The sequence below is a fragment of the Pipra filicauda genome, unplaced genomic scaffold, assembly GCF_003945595.2.
Source record: "Pipra filicauda isolate LSUMZ 115617 unplaced genomic scaffold, ASM394559v2 scaffold1023_size37163_pilon, whole genome shotgun sequence".
In the NCBI taxonomy this organism is placed as follows: domain Eukaryota; kingdom Metazoa; phylum Chordata; class Aves; order Passeriformes; family Pipridae; genus Pipra; species Pipra filicauda.
In genome coordinates, this window is record NW_024103456.1 from 22,914 (window position 1) to 37,166 (window position 14,253).

Sequence of the window (14,253 nt, forward strand, 5' to 3'; positions counted from 1 at the left end):
TATATAATAATATATATAGTAATATATAATAATATTATTATATTATATATTATATATTATATATTATATAAAATATATATTATAATATATAATAATATTCTATCTTATGTACAATATATAATATTATATATAATATATAATTATATATATTCTTACTATATATAATACTATATTTACTATATATAATAGTATTATATTATAATATATATTATATGTGATAATATATATTGTTATATATACTATTATATACTGTTACATATAATATGTATTATAATTCATATATTATATATTATATACTATTATATATAGTATATATTATAATATATATTAATACATATATATAATATTATATATAGTACATATTCTCATTATATATAATAATATATACAATATAGAATATTATATATAATATATATAATATATAATTATATATATTCTTATTATCTATAATATTATATTTAATAGATAATAGTATTGTATTATAATATATATTATATCTGGTAGTATATAATATTATTATATATACTATTATATACTGTTACATATAATATGTATTATAATTCATATATTATACATTATATATATAATATATAATATATATTATATATAATATATATTATAATTTATAATATATGTTATATATAACAATATATAATAGTATATATAATATATTTATTATATATTATAATATATATTATATATAATAGTATATAATGTTATTATATATATAATATATATAATTATATATTCAATAATTCCTTTAGCACTGGAGCTGCTGTGTCCCTTCCCAACATTCCCAATGGAATATTGTCCCATCTGGGACAGGTGTGTCCCCCTGAGCTGTGGCCACCAAAACTTTGCATCCCTCTGGTTGGATTTCCCAAATCCTCAGCTCCAAAAAGCTTCCAGGACTCGAGGCTGGAATTTTGAACCAATCCTTGAGTTTCGAATCCTGATTTTTTTCTCTCATTACCCAGGGAAAACCATCGAGGGAAAGAGGAGGAGGAGGAGGAGGAGGAGGGACTTCCCAAAGTCAGGATCAGGCTGAAATCAGATATTCCCACCTTTCCTTGAGGTCTTTCCCAAGATTTCCATTTCCCAGGCCAACCAACGGGAATTCCGCAGCGTTGACACACTTTTATTTTCCAAAAATACACTCCAGGGTTTTTTTTTTCCCACCTTCCAATCCCGTGGGATGAAGTCGGGAGCCTTTGGACATCCCCCCTTTCCAGGGGTGTTTCCCTCCCCTCATCCCGCTGGATTTCCTCTTCAGAATTCCCGTTTTCCCAACACCTCTTGCCTTTTCCCCTCCAAAGGTTTGTCCTGCTCGTCCGAGATGTCCCGGAGAAACTTCTCCCAGCTCCGTTTCCCTGGGATTTGAACCAGGGAATTCCAGCGGCTCAGCTCCCTCTGCCTGGTGTTGGGAAGAGAGGGAAGAGGAAAGGAAGGGAATGTCACAATCCCTCTTGGAATTCCCAAGCTTCTGGTGGCTCAGGACACCCCGGGATCCCCTGTCCCAGGTCGTGTCCCAGCACATCCAACATCCAGAAGGAAAACATGGATGAGAGGATCCCGATCCCGGCACCACTTGGAGAAACGACCCCACGGATTGTTGGGATTGGATGAATCCCACTCCGTGTGGGATTGGATGAATCCCACTCCATGTGGGATTGGATGAATCCCATTCCGTGTGGGATTGGATGAATCCCATTCCGTGTGGGATTGGATGAATCCCATTCCGTGTGGGATTGGATGAATCCCATTCCGTGTGGGATTGGATGAATCCCACTCCGTGTGGGATTGGATGAATCCCACTCCGTGTGGGATTGGATGAATCCCATTCCGTGTGGGATTGGATGAATCCCATTCCATGTGGGATTGGATGAATCCCATTCCATGTGGGATTGGATGAATCCCATTCCGTGTGGGATTGGATGAATCCCATTCCGTGTGGGATTGGATGAATCCCACTCCGTCCCCAGTGCTGGAGGCACCTCCAGCTGCTTCCTGATCCCACAGCGTCTCCCGGTGTCATTCCCTGGGATAAAACCCCAGGAAGAGGTTCATTCCTTCCCCGGTGCCGGATTGAAAGCACTGGGAATGGTTTCCATGGAATGATCCCAAGCCTTGGGCTGGATGGATCCCAAGCCTCCGGTCACCGGAACAGCAAATCCCTAATTCCCGACCGGCACAGCCCTTCCCAGAAAGCTCCTGAGCTCCTGGAATATTTTCCCTGCCTTTATTCCTTCCGGATCGGGAATGTTTGGCCACCCAGAGCCCCTTTTTGCACCTCGGGAAGATTCCAGGGGGATGAGAACATTCCCGGGATGTTGATTTTTAGGATTAAGAGGCGCCCGCCCCAAAAAACCAACCGAAGAGTTCCCGGAAAGCTCCGAAATGGAATTTTGGGAATTTCTGGAATTGTAGAAATTCGGGAATTTCTGGAATTGTAGAAATTCAGGAATTCCTGGAATTGTAGATCTCCATCTCTGATTTATTTCTCTTTATTAATTGGCCTCCAAACCCAGAGCAGATGAACCTCCCTGGGGATTTTTTTTGGAATGTATTCCGGAAAACAAATGAATTTTTTCCCGCTTCCGCTTCCCAGAGGAATTGTCTCCAGGCCCAGGAGGAAAATCTTTCTAGGAATGCTGGTTTTAACCAGCAAAGCTTGGCAGAGGAGAGTCTGACTCCCTGCCAGGGTCCTTTTCCCCTGGAGACCAGGAAAATCCACCCAAATCCCGGATATCTGGCACCGGAAGCCCAGCCGCGCTTCTGGGAGGGAAGTTTTTGCCATGGAAAGCTTGGATTAGGTGGGAGCCCAAGGTTGCTCACAAGGTGGTCTGGAGTAGGTTTGGAGCCCTTGGTGGCTGGAGATGCCAAGGAGGCGGTTGGATGGAGAATTCCAGAGGAATTCCTGGAATTCCTGCCCTCGGAAAGCACAACCCGTCCCAATTGGACCCTCCTCGTCACCCACAGGGCCACCAGTGGAAGTGGCCTGAGGGAGGGGACATCCAGGAGCTCCTGGAAAGGGATCAAAGCCAGCTGGGAATGGGAGGGGAACAAACCCTTGGGAATCAGGACCCCGCTCCAACCGCTCCAAGCCTTCTCCCGATCCCGGTGAGGGCAAGGTAATAGGGATGACATGGTTGGGATGGCCATGGAGGGTTTTCCTGCTTTTCTGGAAGTGGCCTGAGGCAGGGGACGTCCAGGAGCTCCTGGAAGGGAATCAAAGCCAGCTGGGAATGGGAGGGGAACAAACCCTTGGAAATTAGGGACAGCATTCCAAGCTTTCTCCCGATCCCGGTGAGAGGAAGGCAATTGAAGTGGGATGGTTGGGATGGCCATGGAGGAGTTTTCCTGCTTTTCTGGAAGTGGCCCAAGGGAGGGGACATCCAGGAGCTCCTGGAAGGGGGTCAAAGCCAGCTGGGAATGGGAAGGGAACAAACCCTTGGAAATTAGGGACAGCATTCCAAGCCTTCTCCTGATCCCAGTGAGGGCAAGGCAATAGAGGTGGGATGATTGGGATGGCCATGGAGGGGTTTTCCAAGATCCATTTGGTGATCCAGGATCCCATTGGGTGATCCAGAACCCCACTGGGTGATCCAGGATCCCATTTGGCGATCCAGGATCCCACTGGGTGATCCAGGATCCCATTTGGTGATCCAAGATCCATGGGGTGATCCAGGGTCACAGTTGGTGATCCAGGTTTCCCTGCTTTTCCCTCCCTCCTGGCTGGATCTGGAGGACTCCAGGGGCTGCCTTACCTGCCGAGGCTCCGCAGCGCCGCTCGCATTCCCGCCGGGATTGGAAGCGATTCCCGTTCCCTCGGCATCCCCCGAAAAGGAAGGGCCTGCAGGCCTTGGCCTCGGGGTGGAAGTACCAGAGCAGGGAATAATCCTGGCAGGATCCCTCATCCATGGGCTGCAGGCAGGAGGCTGCGGGAGGACATCCCCAAATCCCAACTCACGTGTTGGATCCAGGTGGGAAAAGGCCCCGCGCTCTGCCAGCCCTGTTTTCCCAGGAAAATGTGTGGAACTGGGAAAAGGCCTCACTCTCTGCCAGCCCTGTTTTCCCAGGAAAACGTGTGGAATTGGGAAAAGGCCACGCTCTGCCAGCCCCGTTTTCCTGTGAAAATGTGTGGAATTGGGAAAAGGTAACACTCTCTGTCAGCCCTGTTTTCCCAGGAAAATGTGTGGAATTGGGAAAAGGCCACACGCTCTGCCAGCCCTGTTTTCCCGGGAAAATGTGTGGAATTGGGAAAAGGCCACGCTCTGCCAGCCCTGTTTTCCCGGGAAAATGTGTGGAGTTGGGAAAAGGCCAAGCTCTGCCAGTCCCGTTTTCCTGGGAAAATGTGTGGAATTGGGAAAAGGCCACACTCTGCCAGCCTCATTTTCCCAGGAAAATGTGTGGAGTTGGGAAAAGGCCACGCTCTGCCAGCCCCGTTTTCCTGGGAAAATGTGTGGAATTGGGAAAAGGCCACGCTCTGCCAACCCCGTTTTCCCAGGAAAAACGTGTGGGGTTGTTTTAGGAACCCACCATTTAGGGATCCACAGCCCCACCTGATCCCAAAGCAACGGGGTTGGCAGAGGAAAAAGGGGAAGCAAGGACCAAGGAGGGCATCCAGCAGCACATTCCCGGTGGGAATAACCCCCCCCTGTGGTGCCTGTGACCTTTGCAAGGAGGGGATGAATCCTGGAATCCTGGAAGGAGGAATGTTTGGATTTGGGGAAGTGCCCGGAGGACTCTCCCTGCGGATTTTCCTGGTGGGATCCAGATGGGATGAAAACCAAACCTCTGCATCCCTCTGGATTTCCACTCCACACCTCCAAAAGCCTCGAGGACCCGGGAGTGGAATTTTGAACCAATCCTTGAATTTTGAATCCTGTTTTTTTCCCCTGTTGTACATTTTGGGATGGATCCTCTTCTCCTGCCCAGGGAAAATGGCCAAGTGGGGGAGAAGGTGGGATATTGTGGGATGAGGGGAATCCTTCCTGCTTTAAGCCGAGTCCTAAACCCAGCTTTAAGCTCGGCTGGCTCAGCCCCACGTCCCTCCATCCCAAAAAAAACCCTTCCCAGGTGGGAATTGGATTCCCTAAATGTCACTTTGCCTCACCTGGGAATTCTCTGCGGATTCCTTGGCTCTGCTCCCACTCCCGGGGATTTGTTGCCTCCTCTGGAGTCGCCTCTGCGGGAGCAAATGGAAATGACTCTTAATGAGGGCTCACAAACTAATTAACTCCCGGGATAACGAGTCCCTCTTAACGAGGAGCGGAACAATAAAACCCCTTTAATGGGGTTAAACAGCTCCGGGGAAAAATGGGAGCGACTGTTTGCGGGGAGAGAAATGTCAGGGCTGGAGCTTTGGAAAGCTCCAGAGCCTTTGGAAAGCTCCGGAGCCTTTGGAAAACCCGAGAGCCTTTGGAAAACCCGGGAGCCTTTGGAAAACCCGGGAGCGATTGTAATCTGGCGGCGATAAGGGAGCCACGGGGATTTATGGGGCGGGATTTAATGGGGTGGGAACGGCCCCCAGAACCCAAATCCTGCCCTGGCAGGAAGGGAATTCAAACCTTGGATGTCCAACAATTCCCAGGAGAGGCCGTTCCTTGCCCTGGGAATTGTCACAGGGAGGAGAAGGTGGGATATTGTGGATGAGGGGAATCCTTCCACCCCAAACCAGGGAAAGCTGAGCTCAGCGTTCCCAAACTGGGCAGGAGACTTTTAAGAACCCCCTGTTTTGCCACTGGAGCTGCTGCAACCCTTCCCAAGGGCTGGAATGTTGTCCCATGGAGGATGGGACCCTCTGGGCCGTGTCCAAATCTTTGCATCCCTCTGGATTTCCACTCCTCAGCTCCAAAACCCTTCAGGGTTTGAGGCTGGAATTTGATCCAGAATCCCATTGGGTGATCCAGAATTCCATTGGGTGATCCAAGGTCCCATTGGGTGATCCAGGGGCACATTTGGTGATCCAAGATCCCATTGGGTGATCCAGGATCCCATTTGGTAACCCAGGATCCCATTGGATGACCCAGGGGCACAGTTGGTGATCCAGGATCCCACTAGGTGATCCAAGATCCATTTGGTGATCCAGGATCCCATTTAGTGATCCAGAATCCCATTGGGTGATCCAGGATCCCACTGAGTGATCCAGAATCCCATTGGATGATCCTGGATCCCATTGGGTGATCCAGGGGCACAGTTGGTGATCCAGGATCCCATTGGGTGACCCAAGCTCACAATTGGTGATCCAAGATCCCATTGGGTGATCCAGGAACCCATTTGGTGATCCAGGATCCCATTGGGTGATCCAGGACCACAGTTGGTGATCCAGGATCCCACTGGGTGATCCAGGATCCCACTAGGTGATCCAAGATCCATTTGGTGATCCAGGATCCCATTTAGCGATCCAGAATCCCATTGGACGATCCTGGATCCCACTGAGTGATCCAGGGGCACAGTTGGTGATCCAAGATCCCATTTGGTGACCCAGCATCCCATTGGGTGATCCAAGATCCCATTGGGTGATCCAGGGGCACAGTTGGTGATCCAGGATCCCATTTGGTGACCGAGAATCCCATTGGGTGATCCAGGATCCCATTGGGTGACCCAAGTTCCATTTGGTGATCCAGGATCCCACTGGGTGATCCAGGATCCCACTGGGTGATCAAGGATCCATTTGGTGATCCAGAATCCCACTGGGTGATCCAAGATCCCACTGAGCGATCCAGGATCCCATTGGATGATCCTGGATCCCATTTGGGTGATCCAAGATCCCATTTGGTAATCCAGGATCCCACTGGGTGATCCAAGATCCCATTGGGTGACCCAAGATCCCATTGGGTGACCCAGGGTCCCATTGGGTGAATCCCTGGGCATTCCCTGGATTTCAGCATCCTTACCCTTTTCCAGGAGCACCATTCCCGACTCCCCTCCACAATCTGCAAAGACACCAAAGGCAGGGCCGAGTTTGCTCCATTTTTTCCGGGTATAAATAAGATTTTCCAACAAAATCCGGATTTTTCCAGGCAGCAAATGCTTTCAGGGCCTGTTTTCCAGCCTTTATTCCCCCCCTTCCAAGCATCCAAATGCTTCCTGACATCTCCAGGAGTGGGATTCCAGACATTGTGGCCCAGAATTCCACCCTGATTTCTGAGCAGAGGGAAAACAGGGATTAAAATGGGAATTAAAGGGTGTTAGGAGGGAAATGCAGCTCCAAACTTTCAGTAATCAGGGATAAAGGGAATGAGGGATGGATGGAATGAGGGATGAATGGAATGAGGGATGAATGGAATGAGCAGCGAGGAAGGATTTGCCATAAAAAACAGGGAAAGAAATGGGAAGAGAGGGGATTTAAGGGGGAAAAAATCAGAGTTTCAGTGGGATGAAAAAACATTTTGGCTCAGAATTCCACCCCCATTTCTGAGCAGAGGGAAAAGAGGGATTAAAACAGGAATTAAAGGGGGTTAGGAGGGAAAATGCAGCTCCAAACTTTCAGTAATCAGGGATAAAGAGAATGAGGGATGAATGGAATGAGGGATTAATGGGATGAGGGATGAATGGGATGAGGGATGAATGGAATGAGGGAGGAATGGAATGATCAAGGAGAAAGGATTTGCCACAAAAAAACAGGGAAAGAAATGGGAAGAGAGGGGATTTAAGGGGAAAAATGAGAGTTTCAGTGGGATGAAAAGTCATTGTGGTTCAGAATTCCACCCTCATTTCTGAGCAGGGAGAAAACAGGGATTAAAATGGGAATTAAAGGGGGTTAGGAGGGAAAATGTAGCTCCAAATTTTCCATAATGAACAGGGGAATGGAATGAGGGATGGATGGAATGAGGGATGAATGGAATGAGGAATGAATGGAATGAGGAATGAATGGAATGAGGGAGGAATGGGATGAGCAGGGAGGAAGGATTTGCCACAAAAAAACAGGGAAAGAAATGGGAAGAGAGGGGCTTTAAAGGGGAAAAAATCAGAGTTTCAGTGGGATGAAGAGACATTTTGGCTCAGAATTCCACCCTCATTTCTGAGCAGAGGGAAAAGAGGGATTAAAAAGGAATTAAAGGGGGTTAGGAGGGAAAATGCAGCTCCAAAATTTCAGTAATCAGGGATAAAGGGAATGAGGGATGGATGGAATGAGGGATGGATGGAATGAGGGATGAATGGATTGAGGGATGAATGGAATGAGGGAGGAATGGGATGAGCAGGGAGGAAGGATTTGCCACAAAAAACAGGGAAAGAAATGGGAAGAGAGGGGATTTAAGGGGGAAAAAATCAGAGATTGAGTGGGATGAAAAGACATTTTGGCTCAGAATTCCACCCTCATTTCTGAGCAGAGGGAAAAGAGGGATTAAAACAGGGATTAAAGGGGGTTAGGAGGGAAAATGCAGCTCCAAAATTTCAGTAATCAGGGATGAATGGAATGAGGGATGAATGGAATGAGGGAGGAATGGGATGAGCAGGGAGGAAGGATTTGCCATAAAAAACAGGGAATGAAATGGGAAGAGAGGGGATTTAAGGGGAAAAATCAGAGTTTCAGTGGGATGAAAAGTCATTGTGGCTCAGAATTCCATTGTCATTTCTGAGCAGAGGGAAAACAGGGATTAAAGCAGGAATTAAAGGGGGTTAGGAGGGAAAATGCAGCTCCAAAATTTCAGTAATCAGAGATGAATGGAATGAGGGATGAATGGAATGACCACAAAAAAACAGGGAAAGAAATGGGAAGAGAGGGGATTTAAGGGGAAAAATCAGAGTTTCAATGGGATGAAAAGATGTTGTGGCTCAGAATTCCACCCTCATTTCTGAGCGGAGGGAAAATAGGGATTAAAATGGGAATTAAAGGGTGTTAGGAGGGAAATGCAGCTCCAAACTTTCAGTAATCAGGGATAAAGGGAATGAGGGATGAATGGAATGAGGGAGGAATGGAATGAGGGAGGAATGGAATGAGGGATGGATGGAATGAGGGATGAATGGAATGAGGGAGGAATGGGATGAGCAGGGAGGAAGGATTTGCCATAAAAAACAGGGAAAGAAATGGGAAGAGAGGGGATTTAAGGGGGAAAAAATCAGAGTTTCAGTGGGATGAAGAGACATTTTGGTCCAGAATTCCATTCCCATTTCTGAGCAGAGGGAAAAGAGGGATTAAAACAGGAATTAAAGGGGGTTAGGAGGGAAAATGCAGCTCCAAAATTTCCATAATGAACAGGGGAATGGAATGAGGGAGGAATGGAATGAGGGAGGAATGGAATGAGCAGGGAGGAAGGATTTGCCACAAAAAAACAGGGAAAGAAATGGGAAGAGAGGGGATTTAAGGGGAAAAAAATGAGAGTTTCAGTGGGATGAAAAGATGTTGTGGCTCAGAATTCCACCCTGATTTCTGAGCAGGGAGAAAACAGGGATCAAAGCAGGGAAAGAAAAGAGAAGAAAGGGGATTTAAGGGGGAAAAAATCCGAGTTTCAGCGGGATGAAAAGACATTTTGGCCTCATTTCTGAGCGGGGAGAGGTGACAAAGCTCCCCCGGGCTGTTAATGGGGTGACATTTCCATGGCTGAGCCTTGTGCCAGCTCCCAAATTGCTCCAATTTAGCCGCTGGCAGCTGCCAACTCACCCCCGGAGCACCTCAGCTCGCTCCTCACCAGCTCCTTCACCTCTTCCTCCTGTGCCAAGGAGGGGAAAAAAAGGGATTGAAACCGGGATTTTTCCAGCCTGGCAGCAAATCCCTCTGCTCATTCCCCCAGTGGATTTTACTCTGGAAAATTTAAATTATCAATTAAATGGTACAGAACCCGATTTGCAACGGGATAAAGACCTAAATTTTGAGGGATCTGCAACGGGGATTTTCCACTGATCCCCGAAAATTTGGGTCTTGAATCTGTCGCAAATTGGGTTTTGTGCCACTTGATTTATACTTTAATTTTTCCAGAGGGTTTAGGATTAATTTGAGCAGCTCCTGCTTGGCCCCAGGGCTGATCCAACACCAGGGCAAAGCAGGAGACAGGAATGGGCCCCATTTTCCAAGGTATCTGGGAGCAATCCTGAAGGAAAAGGAGTGGTTGGCCCACGTGGATCAGGGGAAAATCCCTGTTGCAGATCCCTTAAAATTTAGGTCTCCATCCTGTCACAAATTGGATTTTGTGTCACTTAATTGATGCTTTAATTTTTCCAGATCAGGGGAAAATCCCTGTTGCAGATCCCTTAAAATTTGGGTCTCCATCCTGTCACAAATTGGGTTTTTTGCCATTTAATTTATACTTTAATTTTTCCAGAGTGTTTAGGATTAATTTGAGCAGCTCCTGCTTGATCCAACACCAGGGAAAAGCAGGAGACAGGAATGTGCCAGCAGGGAAAAGCTGCTTTTCCAGGCTTATAAATCCTGAAGGAAAAGGAGTGGTTGATCCACCTAAGTATAAAGAATAAATCAAATGCCACAAAATCCATTTAGGCAACAGGATGGAGACCTAAATTTTAAAGGAGATCCATCAGGGATTTTCCCCTGATCCACGTGGATTTTTTCCTTCAGGATTTATAAGCCTGGAAAAGCAGCTTTTCCCTGCTGGCACATTCCTGTCTCCTGCTTTTCCCTGGTGTTGGATCAAGCAGGAGCTGCTCAAATTAATCCTAAACACTCTGGAAAAATTAAAGGATAAATTAAATGGCAAAAAACCCAATTTGTGACAGGATAAAGACCCAAATTTTGAGGGATCTGCAACAGGGATTTTCCCCTGATCTGGAAAAATTAAAGCATCAATTAAATGGCACAAAACTCAATTTGTAACAGGATCAAGATCCAAATTTTAAGGGATCTGCAACAGGGATTTTCCCCTGATCCACGTGGATCAATCACTCCTTTTCCTTCAGGATTGCTCCCAGAGGGCTTGGAAAATGGGGCCCATTCCTGTCTCCTGCTTTTCCCTGGTGTTGGATCAAGCAGGAGTTGCTAAAATTAATCCTAAACCCTCTGGAAAAATTAAAGGATAAATTAAATGGCACAAACCCCAGTTTGCAACAGGATGGAGACTTAAATTTTCAGGGATCTGCAACAGGGATTTTCCCCTAATCTGGAAAAATTAAAGCATCAATTAAGTGGCACAAAATCCGATTTGCAACAGGATGGAGACCTAAATTTTGAGGAATCTGCAACAGGGATTTTCCCCTGATCCACGTGGGCCAACCACTCCTTTTCCTTCAGGATTGCTCCCAGATGCCTTGGAAAATGGGGCCCATTCCTGTCTCCTGCTTTTCCCTGGTGTTGGATCAGCCCTGGGGCCAAGCAGGAGCTGCTCAAATTAATCCTAAACCCTCTGGAAAAATTAAAGGATAAATCAAGTAGCACAAAATCCAATTTGTGACACGATAAAGACCCAAATTTTGAGGGATCTGCAACAGGGATTTTTTCCTGATCCATGTGGGTCAACCACTCTTTTTTCTTCAGGATTTATAAGCCTGGAAAAGCAGCTTTTCCCTGCTGGCACATTCCTGTCTCCTGCTTTTCCCAAATGTTGGATCAAGCAGGAGCTGCTCAAATTAATCCTAAACACTCTGGAAAAATTAAAGGATAAATTAAATGGCACAAACCCCAGTTTGCAACAGGATGGAGACTTAAATTTTCAGGGATCTGCAACAGGGATTTTCCCCTGATCTGGAAAAATTAAAGTATAAATTAAGTGGTACAAACCCCAATTTGCGACAGGATGGAGACCTAAATTTTCAGGGATCTGCAACAGGGATTTTCTATTCTAGTTTGTTCTATTTTCCCCTCTTCCCAACACGATGAAATCACTCACAGTCAGCCCAGGGTCTCCCTTTTCTCCTTTGGGTCCCGCCGGGCCATTTTCACCCTGTTAAAAAACCACTTAAAGTCATTACAAAAGGCAGATCGAGCCTTAAATGCTCTCGAGAATAAAATTCACCTCATTTCCAGAAGATGAGCGGAAAAACACTCTTATTTTCCCATGAATTTTAGGGATATCTGTGCAAGAAAATAAGAATAAAAGCGTGGATCAGAGCTCCTGGATTTCTTTTGGTGGGGGGGGAAGATTTTTTTTGCTCTGCTCGACTCCAAAAAAAATAAAGATTTTTAACGGCCGGGTTTTATTTATTTATTTTCGGGTTTTTAAGGGGTTAAAAGCGCTCGGGTGGGGGCGGGGAGAGGGTGTGGAAAACCGGGAGCAAACCCCCGGGGGGGGGGGGAAGTTTGTCAGCAAGGGATTAAATTCCTTGAAAAATGTCCCCGAAAACCGGATTTGTGGGTTAAAAAAACCCGCTTAAAAATATTAAAGGACACGGAGAACAAGAAGAATGACCCGAATTAGGGGCAGGGAGGGTCATTTTTCTCAATCCAAGGGCTGGAACATGAGGGGGAAAATCGCATTAAGTTCCAGCAGCACATGGAGGCAAAGCAGAGCCGCTTCCTGATCCTAAAAATCCCGGGAAATGGTTGGCAGGAGCTGGGATTTGGGATTGTGGGGTGAGGCTCTTGTTTGTGTCCCCTGATGGGCATGAAAAGGTGGAATATTGGGGCTTTTTTCCTGGTTTTCCGTGGGAAAGACAGCAAGGATGTGCTGCCCCAAAATATGGGGTTTTCCCAAAGAAATCGGATTTAAAAAATCTGGAAGCCCCCAGGAATCCCAGGATTGTCCCAGCTGGAGAAGTGAATTCCCATATCCAATGTCTGGTATTTGGGATCATCCCATCCTGGCCCTGGTTCCTTTGGGATCATCCCAAACTGACCCTACCTCCTTTTGGGATCATCCCACACTCACTCTGGCTCCTTTGGGATCATCCCATCCCTACCCTGGCTCCTTTGGGATCATCCCATCCTGACCTGGCTCCTTTGGGATCATCCCACACTCACCCTGGCTCCTTTGGGATCATCCCACACTCACCCTGGTTCCTTTGGGATCATCCCACACTCACCCTGGTTCCTTTGGGATCATCCCAAACTCACCCTGGCTCCTTTGGGATCATCCCACACTCACCCTGGCTCCTTTGGGATCATCCCAAACTCACCCTGGCTCCTTTGGGATCATCCCAAACTCACCCTGGCTCCTTTGGGATCATCCCACACTCACCCTGGCTCCTTTGGGATCATCCCATCCCAACTCTGGCTCCTTTGGGATCATCCCAAACTCACCCTGGTTCCTTTGGGATCATCCCAAACTCACCCTGGCTCCTTTGGGATCATCCCAAACTCACCCTGGCTCCTTTGGGATCATCCCACACTCACCCTGGCTCCTTTGGGATCATCCCAAACTCACCCTGGCTCCTTTGGGTCCGTCCATTCCCGGGGGTCCCCTGAGGCCGATCCGGCTTTTCCCTCTTTTCCCTGGAGGCCCCTGGAGAGGGAAAGGAGAGCTCAGTCAGCACCTTCCAGACATTTCTCCCACAGCTCCAAGTGGGATTTTCCCCTTCAATCCCACGGAATGTTCAGCCTGGAAAGGAAACCCAGTTTTTGGGGGGCCTTCCAGGACCCGAAGGGAGCCAAAAAAAAAAAAGATGGAAAGGGAATATTTGGAAGAGCTTGGGAGTGACAGGACAAAGAGGGAAGAGGCTTCAAACTTCCAGAGGGCGGGGTTAGGTGGGATATTGGGAAGGAATTCCTGGTCGGGAGGGTGGGGAGGGGCTGGAACGGAATTCCCAGAGAAGCTGTGGCTGCCCCTGGATCCTGGGAAGTGTCCAAGGCCGGGTTGGATTCCCTCGGAATCCGTGCCCCGGGAAGGCCGAAGGCGTCAGGGCCGGAAGATTCCATGAGAAGATTCCCTGAGAAGATCCTCAGAGCCCTCGGGATCCCAAGGGATTCACGGACAGTTGGGATGGGATGGGAGGTGTTCCCTGGGCAGGAAGGATGGATCCGGTGGGAAAAGAAGGTTCTTTTCCCAAATTTCAGCCCCGGAGCCTCGGCAGACGGAGCCAATCCCTTCCCACTCCCTCGGCTGGACTTCCCAGCCGGGGAATTCTAGGTTTGGGGTTTTTTTTTTATTTATTTATTTTTAATTTATTATTTTTATTTTTTATTTTTATTTTTATTTTTTATTTCAAATTTTAAATTTTTATTTTTTATTTTTATATTTTTATTTTATTTTTATTTTTATTTTTTATTTTTATTTTTATTTTTATTTGTATTTTTATTTTTATTTTTTATTTTTATTTTATTTTTTATTTTTATTTTTATTTTTATTTTTATTTTTATTTTTATTTTTATTTTTATTTTTTATTTTTTTTAATTTCTTGTGGGTTTTTTTTGTATGTTTTGGG

General features: G+C 46.5%; 1 protein-coding gene across 2 annotated transcripts; it reads right to left on the reverse strand.

Annotated features, from left to right (window-relative positions):
• Window positions 1-1,124: 1,124 nt before the first annotated feature.
• Window positions 1,125-13,331, reverse strand: LOC113997522 (kunitz-type serine protease inhibitor bitisilin-1-like). 2 transcript variants are annotated; one of them, XM_027739443.2, is made up of 7 exons: window positions 13,257-13,331; window positions 11,784-11,837; window positions 9,608-9,656; window positions 6,900-6,938; window positions 5,117-5,188; window positions 3,768-3,938; window positions 1,125-1,414 (listed from the first exon to the last, which is right to left on the reverse strand). In XM_027739443.2, exons 1-7 carry the CDS (start codon window positions 13,278-13,280, stop codon window positions 1,401-1,403), a joined length of 423 nt encoding a protein of 140 aa, XP_027595244.1. In that variant the 5' UTR covers window positions 13,281-13,331; the 3' UTR covers window positions 1,125-1,400. The 2 variants fall into 2 exon arrangements, with proteins under 2 accessions (XP_027595244.1, XP_039245635.1); XM_039389701.1 differs by lacking the exon at window positions 6,900-6,938.
• Between the last annotated feature and the right edge of the window lie 922 nt (window positions 13,332-14,253).

What these genes read in the sequence shown, in the direction of transcription:
- LOC113997522 (XM_027739443.2), bottom strand. Translation starts at nt 13,280, where the DNA reads ATGGACGGACCCAAAGGAGCCAGG. An exon ending in AGGGAGACCCTGGGCTGACT is followed by an intron (nt 9,657 to 11,783) that starts GTGAGTGATTTC and finishes TCCTTGGCACAG; the next exon opens with GAGGAAGAGGTGAAGGAGCT. An exon ending in AATCCGCAGAGAATTCCCAG is followed by an intron (nt 3,939 to 5,116) that starts GTGAGGCAAAGT and finishes GTCCTCCCGCAG; the next exon opens with CCTCCTGCCTGCAGCCCATG.